Here is a 20662-nt window from a genome sequence, read left to right as displayed (position 1 = left end):
AGCCTTTTTTAGTCTTTCATAAAATAAGTTCTTCTGTGAGTACGCAACTTGAGGATTGACTTAGTTACATAGCACTAGCATTTAATTTTGCATTTATTGTTGCAAAATAGCAGAGCAGTAAAGACAAAATGCCTTCCTCTGGCATCTCTTTTGGGCATATATAGACTGCTACAGAAGGGCTGTACTTCTAGGTGCCACCGTTATCCAATCAGTATGCTAAGAACATGTCCAGATGGTAGCTTTAGTGGGCTATTTTCACTTATTTTAGTTCATTACCAGTTATGTACTGCTTCAGAGTAATACTCTCTATGCTGATAAAAGTGGAATAGAAAATCTGAAATGCTGGAATAAATACTGTTTGTCTACTTGGTCCTGAATGCTTGAAGTGTTGACTAGTATTGGATTTGGCTTTTGCCTGTTCTCTTATTACTTGCAAGTTCCAAGGCTTGAAAGTGAGGCCAGGTGCCGTGGGTTAAGTGGAGGCTGGGTTCTTGCCTCCTCTGCTCTCTGGTTTAATGGAGTACAGCATGGTCCTCAGACACACTGAGAGCTTTGGCTCTTTCTCATGTTGTGTTTTGATCGAGAACTTGCAGGATTTTTCAGAGGGATTTAGGCTAGTCTTTAAATCTTTCTAATGTAACGTCTTTTCAGATTCCCTTGGTTACAAAAAATCAAGACACTTGAAGCAAACTGTGTGTGTCTTTGTAAATTAGATACATGACACACCTTACCTAACATTGTTATAAGCAAAAAGGCTAATTTTCTCGCAGCTCCTTACTGAACATGTGTGAGTGTGAAAATATTTTAATTAGTTGTTAGGAAATAAAAACAATATATAGTTAGCTGGGGACAGCATGAAAAATGAAGTGGGGGAAGAAGTATTTGGAGGATGAGTATGGAGAGGTGGTCATATTATCCAATTATTTCATACTGAATTTAAAAACAAGTGTTTTAATAGTTATTAATTACTCATGGATTTTTGGCCTTATTTTGCAAGATCTTGCACTAACTTAGTTAAATAGTCTAATTTAACAAAATCTAGTTTAAAAGAAAATTGAGTAGACTTACTCTTGTATGTAATGTTTTAATGAAGTGATAATGAGCCTTCAGGTGAAACTGTATGCTTTGTAAAATACCTATGAACCACATGGAATTTCTTTTAGTTTGTATATCTGGGCTTGGCCTGTCTCAGATGAGTCTTCTAATTCTGTGATCCTGTATGTCCAAGATGTGTAAAAGTCTATTCCTTGTTTTGGAGCATGTGTTCTGGTAGTACTGTCTAAAGTTAGTGTAAGATAAGTCAAATATATCCTCTTCATTTAGAGTATGTCAGGATGTATTTATGCAGTGTTTCATTTAAAATGTATCCAGTTAAAATGAAGCATTCATTAAATAGTGATCCATCACGTGTGTAAATAGAACAGAGTTTATAAATGCTGTGTTTGGAGGTGTAAAGGCTGCTGTCTGTTGTTTCCACTATCCAATCCCCAAAGTTAATTCAATCTCTTAATGCTGAAGCAGTGGGTTTACAAGTGTGTTGTCTGTCGGAATGGAATGTTCACTATGTTGAAATTTTCAGATGCTCTTGTTCCTCTACCATGCTGTTAGGTTTCTGCCTTTTTCTTTTAAATTGTTCCCAGATGTTGTTAGATATGAAGTGTTTCACAATGCTGTTAGATTTCTTTAAATCATGAGATCTGTCTCCTGGTTTGTCATACCCCTTGAGAAATTCATGCCTGTAGGCTAACAGTGACTGGTTAAGTGTGCAGTGCAGCTAAAATTCCTTCCCCTCCCCCCCCCCCCCCCCCTTTTCCCCAGGCAGGGTGGGGAGAGCAGCCTGTTCTTGAGAGGTTTATAGTATCTGTAAACTGGAATGCCACAAATTAAAGGAGTTACTGGAAATTTTATTTTTCAGTATTTGAGTGTATTCTCAGCATTGTTTCTACCAGGACGTAAAGAAATGTGTTTAGATGTTGCTTTTGACTTTAACGTAAGTGCAGGTTTGTTCATTTGCTTACTGTTTCTAGTAGTATCGGTTTCATGTTTTTGAAGTGTTGGAAGAGGCCTGCATCTACAAGTGATTCTAGTAAGTCTTCTGTAGCAGAGTGTTTTTTTTTTTGTTTTTTTGTTTTTGTTTTTTAGTGTATATATTAGGTTTAGTTATAACTTCTGACCAGAGTCTTCCAAAACATTGAATTACCGGGAAAAGAGCTGATAATGTATGTCTCGTAAATATCTGTCAAAAAAAAATCCGATCTTTAAAAGATTAATCCTCTTTGGTAGTTACCAAGCCAAGATTAGCAAGTTGTTAGTATCTACTTTTCCCCCCCTGGGATATAAGATCATCTGGACAAGGTGTTTGAATATTTCAAGTCCTCTCTGGAATGTGGGGAAAATAGTTGGCAAAGCCTTCTAAATAGTATTTTTTTGATCATCCTAGAAGGATGGTTTGACTGTAATGCCTTGTGGAAATTACATAGGTGCTTAATATATCCTGAGATAGCTTGAAACTTTATGGAAAAGAACATCTGAAGTCCAGCTGTACATAGTAAGGGATTCTGAGTTAGCTATGACTATTAAAGCAAGGAACAAAGTGGTTAATTCACTTAACAGTGTTTTTTTTTCTTTCTTTGTATAGTTGATCTTGTGAATCATAGAGCCAGAGTGTATAAAAACAACTATATCCACCTACAGAAATCAACTGAAATATAGAAATGGTGTCTTCAATTTGCAATACATAAAACAATGTCTCTGTATATGAAAGTTTTGAGATTTTTTTTTGTATTTTTTCCTGAAACACACGTTCAGAGTCTGAGTTGGTAAATTTTTCACCTATTTGAAAAATGATCTTACATGTCAGTTTCACACAGTAATTTCATTAGTTGGTTAAAGCCATATAGTAATATGTTGTTTTCACACCATGGATGGAAAGTATCTGTCATCGGGGCCAGGGTGATGCAACACAGCCTTCATTGGAAAGACAATATTGACCCTGCAAGAAATTTTAAGGATCACTCATTAGGAAGTCAGTTTGATATTTGTCTTGAGTTACTTTGTGTAATAGTAGTTTGGCAGTTGCTGGTTTCATGAACAAATATTCTGGCTATAGCTAATCTGAATAGCTGTCCTAGCTTTTAATAAAAATTAATATAGATTAATGTTCCTCTTGACATTGGTGACCACAGAAGGATGGAGCTAAAAACTTCTGCTGTTGAAGAGTAGCTGTGAAAAGATGACCTGTTAATAGGACAGTAGCACTCTGCTCATATTTTTGCCTTTTATGATCCGTTTCCCTCATACGAAAATTAATATTCAGTTACTCTACTGTGTTGCTATTACAGAAACTTTCCTTTGCTGTCTGTGATTAGAAAGCAAATTGCTTTTGTTTAGGGAAGAGTGTTAAGTGAACATGGCTCTTGGATCTTCCATCATTTATTGAATGTAATTCACTATATTGTCATTCAAAGATCCAAGCTTTGGTTCCTTGTATCTAAAACACTATAGAACTGACCTAAATTAGTTGAAAGGTCCTATGTTTTGTATGATTTGACTTGTGGAAGTGTTGTGCTTGAGAATAAAACTAGCAAGTGTGCAAAATGCTTGGGAAATGGGTTATAATTCTGAAACTCACTTGTGAGATGGTGGAATGATGAAGAACTTTGTCCTCAACAAGATGACGCTCCTTTCTGGCCCAGCCTCTTCTAAAGGATAATGCACGTGTTAATTTTACTTGCTTCCATTCAGCAAAGATCAGACTTTACTCCATTTTGTGAGTTTTCAGCCTTTTTTTAATAAGTATTTCTGTCTGCTACAATTCAGGAAATGCTTGTGTCACATAGTAGTGCCAATCTGTATAAGAATGTGCACTGGCTTACTTGAAACCCTTATATTGCTGAGTATGCCTTTAGATTTGGCAACTGTCATCTTAAGGTGACCCTTTTGAAGTAAATAACGCTTACGAGACAGCTTTGCTTTTAATTTGTAACTTAACCACTCCGTGTACAAGACATTAGGTGTCTTTTGATGAATAGCTGGTGTTGAAGTTATATATTGAATGATGTACAGGGATGTCTAGGCAGCTTGAGAATCTTTAAGGAAAAATAGTTATGTATATTTAGTAAGATTGTGTAGTCACATGGCAAGATATCTTTGTCTTTTAGTAAAACCATGGCAAGTGTTTGAGAGTGAATCTGGAGATACTTGCTATACACTCTTGATTTCATGATGACCTGGAAGAAGATTCCACATAGGAACTTGTACATCTGTGCATCAGACTTGTGAATGCTCTGCTTTATAAGAACAAAACAAATGCTATAGGATTTGAGATATGTCCCAATATAAGGAGCTTGCATTTACTTCTTCTGAAGCAAATTTTTAAGCTTTTTGAACTGTAATGACAATATCATGATTCACTATGTGAACATATTCATGAAATGCAAAATGATACATTTCAAAATGAAGAGAAATGTTTTTAACTTGTACATGAAACATACGGTAACTGAATATGTAGTCCGTTAATTAACTTTGTGCTCCTCTTGTGTATTAACAATTCAACAGCTTTTAAAAGCCTGATTTACTATAAGTTTATGTAATCACTCATGTTCTGCTTGTCAGGAGTTCCTCACAAAAATAACCTGAAGCTGAAGACATCTCAAACAAATTTGAGAGATTTCAGAATTGTGAAATTTCTTCCAGGTTTTGGGAAGAGCATTTGGTACTGGGGATATTTCAGCTCTTTAGGTAGCAACTGCTGAACCACTGCAAATTGTAGCCCGGCATATTAAGGAAAACCAAAATTGCTAAGTTATCTTATTATGCTTGATTATAAACTGAATTATTCTCTGGTGCTGGTTCTGCCTGTCCAGGCAACAGACAAAGGCTTCCAAGTGAGGCCGGATAGATAGCTGTGACCAGAAATGACTGCAGCTATCATCAAGTGAGTTAACCCAGTAGTAACCCTGAACTTTGAGATGTTCTACTCATGCAAATTGTATTAGAAAAATAGATAGTTAAAGAGAAAGGATTGCTTATGTTTCAGCCTATACTAAATGTCTGGTGTCAGTGTATGATAGTTACAGTGAGGAGTAACGTAGTCCAAGTATTGCAGAGTTTGCATAACTTCTGACTTTTCTCAGTTTTGTCCGGCTAAATTTTTATTTAGTTACATCGCATTGGAGATCTGCTCTTATGTCCAGAGGGACAAGACTTGTTGCTGGGCATTACTCAATTTTAAAGGAAATGTATGTTGTTCATTTGATAGGCACAGCTTTGTTGCTTTTATGTACTCTAGGAAGCTAAGATTATTCAATGATCTGTATTAAAAAGTCTTCAGAGCTGATATTAAATAAAACTTCAATGGCTCTATGTGAGCCTACACATATATCCTGTTTCTAAGAGCTTCTGGATTTTCGATGTGTAATAAACAGACTTTAACATGCTGAAATTACTGATCGTATATACAGTGGACGGTGATACACTGGTGAAAGACTTATTTTATGCGTCTTGCAACCGTGTTGCCTGGAAATGTGATACCTTCACGTTAGTTTAGTATGTGGTATTGAGTACCATGTAAAACGTGTTCACTGACTTCCTTTGAGAGTCTATCAGAGCGTCCATAGCATAATGAAAAGCACGTATTTTTATGAACATAGGTAGTAACTGGTTTCTTTCCTCTTCATCTTAGCAGTGATCTGGACTAGTGTTGATGGTGCTGGTGATAAGAGAAATATTTTTGAAGTAGGGAAAGATCCAATAAGCAATCAAAAATAACCTTTAAAAGATGTGAGGTTTATGTGCTTTTAAAAACTTCAGTTGTGTGTGTGTTTGTTTTATTTTATTTTTTTATTACAGAAGACCTGAATATGTTGGGGGCCTCACTCTCACTCTCACTCTCACTCTCACTCTCACTCTCACTCTCACTCTCACTCTCACTCTCACTCTCACTCTCACTCTCACTCTCACTCTCACTCTCACTCTCACTCTCACCTGCCCCCTGGTTTGCTTAAAAATGGTACTTGTTTCATTTGAATCTTCTTTCTCCTGAAAGATGGAGGAAGGAGTGAGTTCAAGATATCGAAGAGAGAGGGAGAGATAAAGAATGTGAAGCTTGGTACATAAGAGGTGAAATCTTATTTTAAAAAAGATGGGGGGAGCAGTTGGAGGGAGAAGGAGCTAAAGCCTCTTGAGCTTTGTCTAGTTGCAGTGCCCATCTTATAAATGACTTGAGAGGAGAAGATTGTCTCTAAGTTTTCAATATAGACCCTCCTCTGACTGCTGCAGTCTGCTTCCGAGTCACCTTCAAAAATACTGTTTATTGGACACTTGTGTTAGAATTAAACAATTAAAATGAAGATGTAATTCCCTGCCCTCAAGTGGGTTTTGCAGGACAGATGGGTACCTCCAAACCAAACCCTGCTAACTTCCTATGAAGAAAGTCTTTGAAAATAGGGATGTTGGAATTGAACTAAACTCAACATTTCTATTTGTATAGATTTCCCTTGTAGTTTCAGCTAGATGTAATTTAATTTGAAATGCTGAACAGACTTATTGTTCAGCAATTCTCATTGTCTCTGGAGGTGGCTGCATTTCAGTGGTGGGTGAAACAACTGTGCTTAAGCAGCTCTCGTTTCCAAGATTGCCATGTAAATATACTGCTTTACTTAGATTTCAGATTGTTCTGCGTATCTTAAAAGAGGAAATCTGCCAAAGCAAAATAGGCTTGATTATGCTTGCTTAAGTTCTTCTAAAGGTTTTCCCTGTCAAACACATTTTTAATATCATCTTTAAAAATATAAAATAGAGGAAAAAAATCTCTTACTGTCTCTTTCTTTTTAGAGAGGATCTGACGAACTTCTTTCAGGCAGTGTACTCAATAGCCCGAACTCTAACATGAGCAGCATGGTAGTTACTGGTAAGTGATGCCATTTCAAAGGAGAAATCTATCATTTATTCTTGGACTCATTTCCTGTTTACAAGGGGAAAATACTGAAACCAGAATCCATTGTGTTATAGAGGGATAAACTGTTGGCATGCATCAGACTTGAGTGACCTCGTATCTACTCGCAAACCTTGGGTATCTGAGAAGAGTAATCCCATAAAACAAAAGGCAACTTTTAGATATCTATACAGTAAACTGTTGTTGGGTAATGGGATGAAAAATTACACTTGTCTTGTGCAGCTGCCTTCAGTAAGGAAGTAAGGAATCACAACTACCAAGCAAAAATAAACAACAGCTCCAATAGTATGTCAGCCTTTTCACAGGTAGTCATTTGCAAGTCTGGGCACTACTACTAAGGACACTGTGCCTGTTTAATAATTTAGCATAGTTTCAGGAAAACAAAAAATTCCTCTGTTCTCATTAAGATTGCTAAAGCAAAAAACTTCATTTTGCTACTTCAGTCTGAGGTAGCAGCTTTAGAATCTCATAAGGCCAGTGCAAAGTGAGAGAGTATTCTCTGCATTTCTGATGATGCTAGATACAAAGGCTTTTCATGAATTGGCACAGAATATATTGCCTTTTATGGCAGTTCATGCTCCTGTATGCTGAACTTGCATTTAATTCCTTTGGATAGGTCATGTCTTGCTTTTTCTGTGTGTTTGTTTTTTTCTTTTTTTGTCATACATATTTACTTTCTTTTCCTCCTCTTTCCTTGGAGATGTGGATGAAATAGTTCATGGCCCTAATGTTAATGAGCTTCCTAAATAGTTGCCTAGTTGTTGCTTTAATATGCCTGATGGATTTTTCTATGTTTATGTGTAGGGCAGTGTAGCCATTTATAATATCAGGTAACTCTTTCCTCTCCCCCCAATTAATCTAGCAATAAGACATTTGGATTCAGGATTCAGTTTCATCTCCCAGTTAGGGTGGTGTAACGGCAGCTGTTGTTAGAAAGGGTGGTTCTGCATGCTCTCCTCCTACCTCCCTGTCATGGGTGACAGGGAAAACAACTTGTGCTTCTGCATCACTCCTTATTTTGGAGTGTTCATGCACTTGCAAGATGAGCTGATCCAACATTAAACTATCCTGCCAAAAAGTATAGTTCTTCCATTGGATCGTTTTACTGATCGGTCGCATGGCTGTACAACTGCTAGAGCCTGTGCAATGCAGGGGGAAGGAACTAGAGGGCAGAACAGAGCAGAACCACTTATGTTGACTGCAGCTGGCTATTGCATAACCAGATGTGAGGAAGTGATAGTTCTTTGGCACAGATCAAAAGTAAGTGTAGTGCATTTACAGTGATTTCAGACCCTCAAGATTCATTTGTCTCCTGCTTTTATGAGTTCGTTCTGATTCTCAAAGATGTCCCTCTTCTCATTTTTATTTTCTTGGTGTTCGCTGCAATATGAGATAATACTGCTTCAGCAGTTTGCTTTAGTTAAATGAGAAACTAGAATCAATTGGAGTTTGGGTTGTGAGTTTTTTGGGGGGTGTGTGTGTGGGGGTTCTCCATAGTGCAACTCCAGGGCAAACCTAGTTTTTCCTGAAAATTTCCATGTAGTTTCAGAGAAACTTTTATTTCAGAAAACTAGATGCAAGTCACTTGTCAGTGAAGACTTTTAAAGCTAAAGACAAGTTTTAAAGTAAAAAATATTGCTAGTTTTGCTTTCTTAGAAGAAAAATCATAGAACCATTTTTAAGGAGCCCAACATTTTAAATAGAAATATCTTTGTTCAAGTCTTTTACTTTCCTTTTCTATTGTAAGAGCTGTGTAAGTAGTTGTAAGAGTGCTTTGATTCCATTATATGGAGTTAGAAGTTTGATGTCTTGATGACCTCCCATTGTTCCTGGTTGTTTTTTTGTTGTTGTGTTGGGTTTTTATTTTCCCCTTCTTTCCCCCCCCCCCCCCCCCTTCTTCCTCTAGCATAGGGTTTGGGGCAGGGTGGTGGGTTGTGTGTGGGGGGGTTAGTTTATTCTTTGGCAACAACAACAAAAAAAAAGTTGGGGGACAGTTTTCAAATGAACTGATTCTTTGCATTTTTTACGAGTGCAACTTTTATGATGCTGGATGCATAGAGACATATCAAATGACTTCTGAAAAATGATCAGGTTAACAGATAGCAGGGGCCCCAAATAAGCTCCTGTAATATCAGTTGCCTACTATGAAAGTTTTTATACTGTGTAACATAGATGATGTAGGGGGAAAAATAATTCAGTAATAATGCAGTATTATAATTTAGGTCATTCCCTACAGAGGTTGGGGTGTGGGCAACTATGTGGGTGGGTGGGTTGGGTTTCTTGTTTTTGTTAAAGCAATTTTTTTTGAGAGTGTATTCAAATTTATTTTCTGCCTGCCTGCCTTTGATAGATGACATAAAAACACCCCTGTAGAATAGGCTTAAATCCCCAGTTCAGTCTGTAGTTTTGAATTTATCATCCTGTAGCTGTTCTCTTTATTAGAAGCCAGAAAGTATTTTTTCCAGGCTTATTCCATTTCCTTGACAAGTTTAGGCTGTAGATCCTGTACTAATTGAGTCAGAAAGGGGAGCCAGTATGTTGATTTTTCTGTACCAGTCTCCCAAAGCTAAACAGGTAGGTATCCCTTAGGTCCAAAAGATGAATATATGCTCCTTGTCTTTTGTTGCAGTACTCTGCTATTAAAATTTTATATAAAATAACTTAAAACTTTAATGAACACAGGTTGTTTTTTTTCTACTGCAGCCAAGGCATCATAGTGATGAATCTTCCCCAAAGATTCTCGCACCTATTAAGAAAATCTGTAATCATTGATCAACCTCCTTGTAACCTTTTCTGGTTTTGACTTTGGCATTTTCACTATCTGATCCCAGGATATTTTCCAAACTGGTATCTAGGTGAACAGAAGAAAGAGGCAGTTTAATTTCATAATCCTCCAAGCCTTATAAAAGTACACAATCCAGAAAACATAGTTGTCACCAGCAGTGCCCTAACAGGCCTAAACTTAGAACTAAAACTTACAAATCACTGCCTCGTTTCTTTCTAAATCTGTGCTATAGAAATACCATTTACTTATTTAAACTAATTGGCTAAGTTGTCCAAAAGGGACCTCTTCATGGAAGTGGGTGTTTTTGGTAGTTTTGGGGGCTGTGTCTTTAAGGGTAAGATTGAAGTTAAGGGTGTTGGGTTTTTTTGTTTGTTTGTTTAGAAGTGATCACTTCTAATTATGGTAATAGTGTGTGGTGGGTTTTTGGTTTTTTTGGGGGGGTGGGGGATATTCAACTTCCTTTCAGTTGGACAGAGTACTGTAGTACTTTAATGCTTCTCTGAATACTCTTGCTGTAATTCTCTTTTTTAGTAGGAAAAAGCCATGCTACTTTCGCTCCCCTGTAGGGTCTCTTATGTACAAATCTCTCCCACTGCTTTTTTGCCTGTTTCCCCCCCCCCCCCCCCCCCCACACACACACATGCAAGATGAGGGGAAAAATAATATATATTACTTTTTTTCTTATTGATGATTTGAACCATTGGTTATTTGATTAAGAATATGAAAGTAAGGGAAATGCCAGCATGTTGGCCTGTTGTCTGTAGGATGAAATTCATTGCTCAAAATAAGAGGCCTGATCCTCGAGTAACTTTTAAACAGCTTTGGTAGCAGTACCTCTCTTCAACTAGACTATGTAGATAAAAGGAAACTGGGAGTACTTTGTATTGACATCTACTGCAGGTCAAGTTGCTATCCAAGTACATTGTGTGTCTTTTGTAGAAGAACTGCCTTAAAAGAGAATTGGTCTTTTGGATAATTGAGGATGAATGACTTCCTTTTGAGTTCTATTACCAGTTACTTCTGTACCCTTGCACCTGCTGTTTTCTTCTGGATATTATTTGGTCACTGCACTCATCCTCATGGACTTTAAATTAAGCATGTATGTTTAAACATACAAAAGCAGGTTTTACAAAAGTAGTTTATGAACAATGTGGAAGAACATCATCCTTTAAACATTTGAAGGGAAAATCAGATTACTACATCTGAACGTGTTGCAAAGGATGACAGCTTGTAAGGTTCCAGCTCAGAAAATCAGGGCCTTTTCCAAAGTTCTGTGACTTCAGATGTTTAAGTTTCTGAGCCTTGTAGCACAGCTGACATTGCAATATTGAAGTGGTATTGTCAAAAGCGTGCTTCATAAGTGGTGCTAGCTTTTCTGAAAATATCGTCAGTCCGTTCCTGTTTTCTGCCCCAAACTTGCTTGGTTCAGGTCTCTCTGGAGAACATAACTCACTCTTCAGAACTGTGAATTTGTTTTTTCATGTTGGTATGCAGCAGATAAGGACTTGGTGAAAGGCAGTTTAGGTAAATTAAAATGTGGTTTATAGCATTATGCACAGTCTAAGTGATTCTATATAAGTACAGCTAAAAATGTCTTTTTTTTCTTTCAGTGCTTTGTCTGATAAATACACAACCCTGCACTTGTTGCTTGTTCTTCAGCTTTTAAACCTTGGGGAAAAAGAAGTCTTATTTCCTTAAGAACTGGAATGATGATTCCTCTGTGATGAGTTACTTTCATGTTCAGTTTTGATTTTTTGAGGCTGTTTTCCTTTCAGATGTAGGAATGCTTGATAGAAGTCCTGAAATAGTTAAATGTATGAAGGTGCTCGTGTGGTGAACTGTGGTGCTGAAATATACAAAAATTTCTGAAGACATTGAAAATTGTCAAAGACAAGGGATTGAAATGGAAAACTTGGCAATTTTTTATTATAACCGCCACCTCTTTTGTTCACCATTGTGCATTAAAGTTCCATCAGTACAAATGTTTCAGAATTTATTTTGCTACTGAGCTCACCAAACTCCTGGAGCTTTAAACAATAGTGTTAATCTCAGTCTTGTTTTTACTTCTTCAGCAGTGGATGTTAGCAATGACTTTGGTAGATAATTCATTGTATTAAGAGAATACCTAGCACTCTAGCATAGAAACTAATTATGGTAGTTCAAGTGCTGTGTTTAACTTGGGGAATAAACTTAGATGTGTTTTGATGACTAATAACCAATTTTAGTTATGTGCTAACATTAGTGATGCGCTAACATTAGTGATGCTTAAATACAGATAATTTGTGAAATTTGCATATTGATAATTGGAAAGCTTTGGCGAAGTACAGGGCATATGACTTTCTTTTTTAAAGTTTCCTAATTTTAAATTTAAAAAAATCTCAGTATGAGAGAAATAAAATGTGGAATTTAATAGTAATAATTTAGTTAATTTCTCTCTGCTTCACTATGCCATAACTCAGTTTTATTCTTCTTTAATTACATTACACTCTAGCTATAGTATTTTTGCATATTTTTAAGGACCAAACTGAAGTGCGTCAGTTCAGCTGTCCTGTGTGACGTTCAACAGACACTATACCATATTATAACTACGTTAGCATAGTTAGTTGTTAGAAAATCTGTTTTAAAACAGTTGCAGCCTGTGAATAAATGTGCCAAGTTCATATCCTTAGTTAAAAAGTGCAGTTAATCTTTTAACTGTTTGACCATACTTACTTATCCAAGCTCAAATTCCTGATAGCCAGTATCCCTCATAGTTTTATCATTTATTGGTCAAGAATTCCTCTTTGCAAGTGGTGCATATTGTGAGTAACAATCCACCTATCGCTGTTGATTAGCGCTTTAGTTCAAATGGTAAGACTTCCACAACGTAGTAGTAGTCTAGAGGGACAAGGAGAATGGAATAAAAAAATACTTCAAGGCGCGCAGTCTTGCAGTATGTACCAAAAAACAAGCAAAACTAACCTTAAACATTTAACCTTTAACTATAGGTTCAAAAAAAAATGCAAGCTTCCAAGATCTTAACTTGTCATACTTAAGTTTTTTTCCTTATTTTTCAAGTGTAGCCTGAAGTTTTGAAGATGTCCATATTAAAAACGGAGAGGTTCCGGTTTTCTTGTTCTGGGAACTTGGTGGCATCTGCGGATGTCATTGCATCAGACTAAAAGTCTTCTCTTTCTATGTTCTATCCGTGACATGAGGCCATAGAAAGACCCTGGGAAACAAGGCCATGGTATTCTTTGTGACTCGCCTTCCCAGTTTGTGGTTGTCTGTAGTTAGAGGTTTCTGAACCTGGTTGTTTCATGCAGTTTATTATGATGTGTTCAGTAACCACTGCTATGTTTAATCTTTCTGCCTGTTCATAGTCCGCAGTTGTAAAGTAGGTATTTTCTGAATTGCATTGCCTTTTTTGGGTCAGAAATGTTCTGTGTGTGTAGATTAAATTTGATATATTCAGCTTATCTGAAACGGGAAGTATTTTCTACATTAGCAACAGCAGTGAATAAGACTTAACAAACTTCTTGTCTCTACTGAATAATGTGATCATACTGGAGGATGAAATGAGTGTTTTGGAAAGTACAAATATTTAAATGTTTTTGTAGTTGGCCGTTGCCATGTACTCGAAGGCTCTGATATGGACAAATCATCTCCTGCATAAACAGTGTTTATCAAGCTTTTTTTACTACTGCAGATATACTGGGTTTTACGGTCAGTGCCCTGTGATGTTTTTAACCTTTTTTCCTCCTTTCCAACAAATAAGAGTTGAAAGCGACTTTTTAGTGTATTCTCTGTGCAAAATCTTAGCCCGTAGCCACATAATTATGTTTCTATATTGAGAGACTGCGTGAAAAAGGAATTTTCGAGGCAACTTGCGGCATGAGGAAGGAATGTTTGCTGCAGTAACTATTAATTTGTAGAGTAGGTATTCGTTATTGTGAAGGAAAAGTATACGTCTAATATAAAAGCTTCATATATTTTGAAAATTTTATTTTTCCAGCTCTTTTTTGGCCTCAGAGCACTTTTGGTCATGTTCTTGCATATTGTAAACTTAAATTATATGCAGAGAAATAACTCCTTAGGATGAAATCTCCTCAAAACAAGTTTTTCAGGAGTAGTTGTTATCAGCAGGAAAGTTATTCACTGTTTTCCAGGAATTATGCTGAACTCGGTGTGTCGTTCCCCCCCCCCCCCCCAAAAAAAAAAATAAAGAAAAAAAAACCTGCCAATGAGCATTGAGTCTTTATTGTTTGCACAGTTGAATGCCACAGACGTATGCTATAATGGGTGTGTGCTGCCCTTTGTTCTGTTGCTCATATATGTAGGTTTTGGTTCCTGTGCCTCATAAAATAGGAGATTCTGACTAGGAATGGCAGGGACCGAAGTTACAGAGATAATTGCAACTTACAGACTTTGTCAGCTCTTAAATCAAGCTGTTGAAATTAAATGCTTATGCTAAATAAAAGGAACTGTGCACAACAGGAATGTGGCAAAGAGTTATGCATCAAGTATGTTTAGATTAGTGTCCTGTTGGACATGAGAATAACACTTGAATAACACTTGTAGTGACAGGGTTTTATGAAGAATTAGAAAACAACATGGAAACTGGAAACTTTTTTCTTTTCTTGGTGGGGAGCCAAAGAGGGCTTGCATCACTGCAGTGGCCATTAACAGATCGCCCCCTCCCCGTAAGTTTGAACTGGGTATAATGAATACTCATGGCTCAACTTCTGTCTAATCAAATGCTTTATGGAACCTTGGGGTTTCCCTTTACTATATGTTTAAGGCTGTAATTGATTAATCAACAGATTAATATCGAGCAATGTATTTTAGTCATGCTGGTGTCATTTATGATGATGGCTTTTCCACTGTAGAAGTTACAGCATTATGCTACTCAGAGCATTTTTATATTTGTCAGAACGTGTTAGTGGCTGAAAAAACCACAATGTTATTCTCTTAGTATCTTGTTCTTGACTTACCTTTTAGCTTTGTGGCTGCTGGTTATGCTGATAGGCTTTGTTAGAGGGTAATGTTGGTGCTTTAACAGTAGTTGAATTCTACTTTCAGGGGCTCTGGAAAGTTGTGTTTCCATGTTTTAAATGTTGTGGTTTTCTGTTTCTAATTACAGCTTAATGATGTATCTCCAGCTGGGAAGTATGTGTGGGGTTTTTTGTTTGGTTTGTTTTTTAAGTGGCAAGTAAGAGAGAATTCAAAATTAGGGAGAAAATTCCACACAGTACCAAAGACTCTTTTAATGCCTTAAAAGCTAAATTTTATTCTTTCCGTAAAGTTCTTGAAAACTCACATATGTACGTGTGCATGCATATTTAATATATGACAAACAGACTTTATTGCTGCCATTACTGAAGTATTAATTTGTAATCTTCAATATCGTTAGGCTATGCTGGCAGGAAAATGAATGGTAAAAACAGTGCATATTTTCTTTGCTTTCAAGACAGACAAAATGGACAAAACTCTTTCTTACTACTTTTTCTTTGTTGGGCCCTGAGTCTTCAGTTCTTCAGATAAATTGGTTCTTGTTGGAAGCTGTACTTCTCTGAATGAGGGTAGCAGAGGTAAGAGGGAAAATAATCTGTTCCTTAATATGTTACAAGTTAGAGATAGTTGCTGTATGTCCTCATTTAAACAGTCAGTAGTACAGAAATACTCTCAAGCCTGAGTACAAAAAGCAAAAGTTATGTTTCAATATATAATCAAAAACACCATATAAAGTGGTAGCCAGTAGGCAAGAAGTTCGTACTTGATATTTGGGTCAAATGATTGATATTAAATTAACAATAAAAAAGTCTTAGTTACACATCATATCATTAAACTTAACTTTACACATTTTGTTGTTTAATGGTATGACGTGATTAAAAAAAATCTGCAAACTTAATTACACATCATGTCATTAAACTTAGGTTTGCATATTTTTTTTATCACATGTCATACCATTAAACTTAAATTTGCAGATCTGTTGTGTAGGTGAAAGAAAAGAATTGTCCAAACTGTTGGACACTTGAGCTGTTAGAAATAAGAAAGACAGAGGTTGAGGAATGAAGTGTCCTATTTTTTTGGATAAATATCTTTAGAAATGTGCTTCTCTCTCTTGCTGAGAAAAAATTTAAGAGTTATTTCAACTAACAAGTTTGTAGAGCTTCTGAAAAACAAAGTTCAGATGTGTGAACTGCCACCCCTTTCATTATGCTAGTTCAAAATCACTTTGTTTTAAATGTCCAGATCATTTAAAACTTTTCCTTTTTGAGAGATCAGTGATATGCAAATCTGAGACTTCAGGAATATTTTACAAGTTATTTGAACCAAAGAAAAAAGTTGCATTAAATGAATGACCAATTGCTGGTAAATACTGCTCATAGGAACTTGGAAATATAATATTTTTCCAATTGTGTCAGCATTTCTTAATATAAAGACTGAAAATTTATCTGTTCTTCAATAAAACTATGAAGGTGCACTTGAAACTTTTTAACCTTAGAGTCTAAATTATCGTTTGACTTCTGACACTGCTTACCGGGACTGAAGAAGGTATGGTTCATTTTATTTATCTCACTGATTTATTTGTCCTGAACTTCTCAACAGTTCTCTTGTCAGTATTTTTGCTATGTACAGCAACAAGGCACATTTTGCATATAAGGCAGAGAAGCTTTTTGGAAAATGACCAGTGAAACATTATGCAGGATTTTTTGAAAAGAGACCTCAACCATTTTTAGACTTTGGTGTTCTCATTTGTGCAATATTCAAAGGCATGTGGAAGTGATAAATAACCTACACATTGTGACAGTCTGCTGTTTATACTAGTGAAGTTTTTTGTTTGTTTGTTTTTTGAGATGAGATTGCAGTACAAAAAGTGCAGTTGAATGAGTCAGTTTTAGCTAAGGCAGGAAATCAAAATCAATGTTATCTTTATTAATAACTGAACAATGTTGTTTGAATTTCGTCCATCTTCTTAAAAGCTGATGTATAACACTTTGGGATGGATCTTGCTTTAAAGAGATTGGCTTCATTTTATGAGTTTTGTCTGTTCAGTTTTCATCATACAAGGTATACTTCTGCCAACAAATAATAATTAGCTTTGTCATGGTTACTTGTCTTACTGCTGAGAACTTTCTTTTGGCATTTCCATAGCACTGGGAATGCTTTCCCCCAGTTGCCCTGTTGCCCTCAGATGTCCCCCATCTTTCTGATTATTCTGGCATGCTTTAGTGCATAATTCTGTATCATTGCATACGTTATTATATTGGGATATCTACTTTTTAGCTTAAACGCTTTATCGAGGATAACATGGGCTACTACTTACCAGGATACCCCTTTCTTGCAATAACTATTAAGTTAGGTAACTAATAGGTAACTACCTATTAGCAGGTAGTTTTTAAAATGATATTATGAAGTACAATATTTCTTTAAATTTGTTCTTTAAGTTTATACTTCAGCAGAAATTCAGGACTTTTTTAAAAAGGGAACATTAGCTAAGAATGCATGCAGATAGAAAAGCAATTTATTCAGATAATGCAGAAATGATTAAAGGAACTAGAGACACATTTCTTAACCAGTCACACACACATGGATTTGTTATGTACTGTCCCACAGTCCTTTTACTAGTAACTTTAGGATTCCCTAAAGCCTAACTCAAATCCAAGCTTTAGTTAAAAATTTCTTGGACTTTGTTCTGTGGAAAAGTTAATATGTCAAAGTCATTTTGTGTGGAAAACCACACAAGACAAACAGATCTTTGAGTACCATTTATGTGCTTATCTGAGCATTTGACAGTTTTAAAATATTGTTGTTTGGTGATTGATAAAAACTTTTTTTAGTTTCAGAATATCTTCTAATTTAATAACACTTTTCTCATTTTTCGTTAATAATGTCTTTTTTTGTGAACTTTTAATGAATTCAGATTACTTAGCTTAAGTATAAATGGCATGGGAAATAAAATTTCAGCTTCACTGTAATTCTCTTACTATTTTCAGACTTTTTTTTTTTTAGAATGTTGTTTGTGTTTGTAGTATGTTATGTTAAGCCCGTCACTTCTTACAACTTTTCCTCAGGTTTCCTGTAGAGAAGTACTTTGGGATCTACCAAGGAAAGATTATTGTGTAAAGAGCTGCAGCTGAGAAATAAGCAGTCAAAATTTATGAGAAAGCCTATTTATCACTTTCTTATGTAGTTCTGAATAGCTGAAAGCTGGCTGCATGAAAGCATGCTCTCCCCATCTTCTATGAATAGCACAAGTTAGAGCCTTGTGCTTGCTAAAGCTGTATTTCAGATCCTAGTATCGTGTATTTTATGAAATTTTGCTCTTTGTTCTATCTAAGTTTATTCTTCTGGGGAGAAAATAAAATTAGGATGTAGAATTACTATCGTAAGTGGATGAATATTACCTAGAATATGTTTGAAAGAGTTCTTTGCATGTATCCAAAAGGCTTTCCTATGTCTAGTATACAGTAGTCTTTGGATATTAAATAGGAATAGTTACTTTCTGGTATTTAATTTTTGATGAAATAGGAGGAGATCTTTCCAGAGCCTGACCAAAGTATTCATCTAGAATTTAGCTTTTTCCTCCTTGTTCCTTATCCTGTGCACTCGGAGAAGAGAAGACTTCAGAAGTCGGGAGTGAATGTTCTGCTTTGTGAAATTCAATGCGTCTGAAACTAAGCAATAGTCAGGATGTTTGGGAGCAGAGCAAAGAAAGATGTATACTATTGCATGGATTTGTCCTCTTCGAGCATTGTCATTTGGATACTGCTGGCTGAATATTGACCAATTCGGATGTCATTGGGCTTTTGTTGTTTGTTTGTTAGAATGAATTGGAGAAGACTTAGAAAATGTTCTGCGGTTAAAGAATTTTTAAAAGATCAGTCTAGAGTATCACTTCAAAAAATTACTAATTTCAAAAAAATACTAAGAGGTGACTTGACTCTAAGGCATACTGATTTTCACAAAGAGAGTATCTTGGGTGTAGTTTGGTGGTTTGTGGGGTGTTTTTTTTTTTTTTTTTTTTTTGATAAAAGCTGGATCTTAATTTCAGAGAAGCATAGTAAAAAATAATAGCTGAAGTAGAAGATGAACATTCAAACTAGAATGGGGAGAATTAGCTATTAGAAAAAGCCAAAAGGGAAGCGATGGAAACAGTTCCTGATGTACTGATTTTAACTTTTCCTAGCCTTCCTTTAAAGCATGCTCCTAGAGTATGACTATTACTGAAAAAGTAAAACGTATGTCCTTAGCTTTGGTCAGAGAACCAGGCTTTGCCAATTTTGCTAATTGCATTGAAAAGTTAGATAAATGTGTTTACCTGTGGTGTCTGTGAAGCTTGGAAGGGTGGTTGTTCTTGACTTCTTAAAATCAAGTCCATTTTATTCAGTGTTTTTAATCTTGAGTGAGTTGGCTTGGATTAGGCAAAGTGAGTTAATAAATGACATTCTTGATGTATGATTTAGGCATACTCTTAGCAAAACTTACTGTGCTCAGTTCTGTCATAAATGAGTAAAATATTTTAATGCAGAAAATCGGATTAGGTCTAAAGGAACTTGGTCTGGACTATGGTCTGGAGTTACAGCTGAGTGATAATTGAGGACTTCTTTATTCTATTCTCTCTGGAAAATCACAAGCTTTCTTGCAAGGCGAGGTGTTTGGAGGATTTAAAATAAATGCTTTCTACTGATTCTTTTTTTCTTCTTTGCTTCTATTTTTTAGCAAGTACAAATAAAATTAAGTAATCTTGTATTCAGTTTTTTTTTGGGGGGGGTGGGTTGTCTGCTTGTTTCAAACCCTTCACATCTTTGGGATCAGCCTTCACCCCATGACTTTGAACCCTAATAATTACTTTTTTTTTTTCCCTCTACTAGTTGCAGTTCTTCTTTGAAACATAGGAAGATATTAAAAAGCTCTCCTAACATATTAGAAGAAGTTGAATAGCTTACAGGCTGAGTTGCATGTTTTATGGCCAGAAATGAACAAAAGGCAGTCTTAATGCTTGCTGCTCTCATACCTAAATGTCTTCTGATTTCCAGTGTTCATTAATTCATTAATATGCATATAGTCTGTTAACAGTGTTTGACAGTGTTCTCCAGCTCTTTACCCTTCCTGATGTTTCTTCCACTAATACAGTTACAGGCAGCAGTTGTGTTGCCTCTTATCTTCTGTTTTGCCAAACTAAATAAGTTAGTTTTTTTTAGACTCTACTTCAGAGAGACTCTTTCCATCCAGCTGGCTAGCTCTTTACTGCTTGAGTTCCTTTTTCTTTAATTTTGCTGGAATTCTGTACGGTATTCCAAATAAGGTCTTTCTAGTGCTTTGTGCAATGATGCTTATACTTCCCTGTATCTGCTAGCATCGTTTTCTCTCTCTTTTCCTCCTCGTTGGCTGCATCATGGTTTATCTGTTGGCCTTTCCTTTTACATGGATGAGCCCCTAGTTCCTCATAGCCATTTTTGTGCTTAGGCCTTAAAGTATGAGGTAGTGGGTTTGTGGTGCTACATGACATCTGATTTTTGTGATGCCAGTCCTCTAGCTCCTCCGTCTTCTCCAATAAGATAGTATGATATTTCTCAGCATTAATGATTGCTCTTACCTTTGTATTATTAATAAGATTGCATTGGTACTTTTTGTGTCTGGGTCCTTAGTAAAAACATAGTCCTTAAAATTTCCTTTAGGAGCTCTGCTGGTAACTTTATTTCAACTCCCATCATTTCTCTTTCAAAAAAAATCTGGTTCATCTCCTTTTTTTTTTTAAATAAATACTTTACAGTTCTTATGCTAGCCCTTCTGAATCATAATTAATATTCTTACATAGCACTATATGAGATACTCCACTGAAAGCAAGATGAGAAGATTTACTGTGTTTTTTCTTGCCTAGAAAAGAAGCTAGCATAGAAGGCTTTTGGGTTAGTCTTGAACAGTTTGTCCTTCAT

At 36.0% G+C, this 20662-nt stretch overlaps 1 protein-coding gene across 5 annotated transcripts in view; it reads left to right on the top strand.

Annotated features, from left to right (window-relative positions):
- Window positions 1–20662, top strand: part of PTBP2 (polypyrimidine tract binding protein 2) — a 54719-nt gene that overhangs the window by 8160 nt on the left and 25897 nt on the right. For 4 of the 5 annotated variants that reach the window (XM_064515876.1, XM_064515875.1, XM_064515874.1 and 1 more), the window contains exon 3: window positions 6835–6910. The exons of the other annotated variant lie outside the window; for it this stretch is intronic. In XM_064515876.1, coding sequence (XP_064371946.1) covers window positions 6835–6910 — 76 coding nt within the window. The remainder of the gene's footprint in view (window positions 1–6834; window positions 6911–20662) is intronic. 5 annotated transcript variants of the gene reach the window in all.

The sequence above is a fragment of the Dromaius novaehollandiae genome, chromosome 8 (assembly GCF_036370855.1).
Source record: "Dromaius novaehollandiae isolate bDroNov1 chromosome 8, bDroNov1.hap1, whole genome shotgun sequence".
Lineage (NCBI taxonomy): Eukaryota > Metazoa > Chordata > Aves > Casuariiformes > Dromaiidae > Dromaius > Dromaius novaehollandiae.
This window is presented reverse-complemented; position numbering and strand designations above follow the sequence as displayed.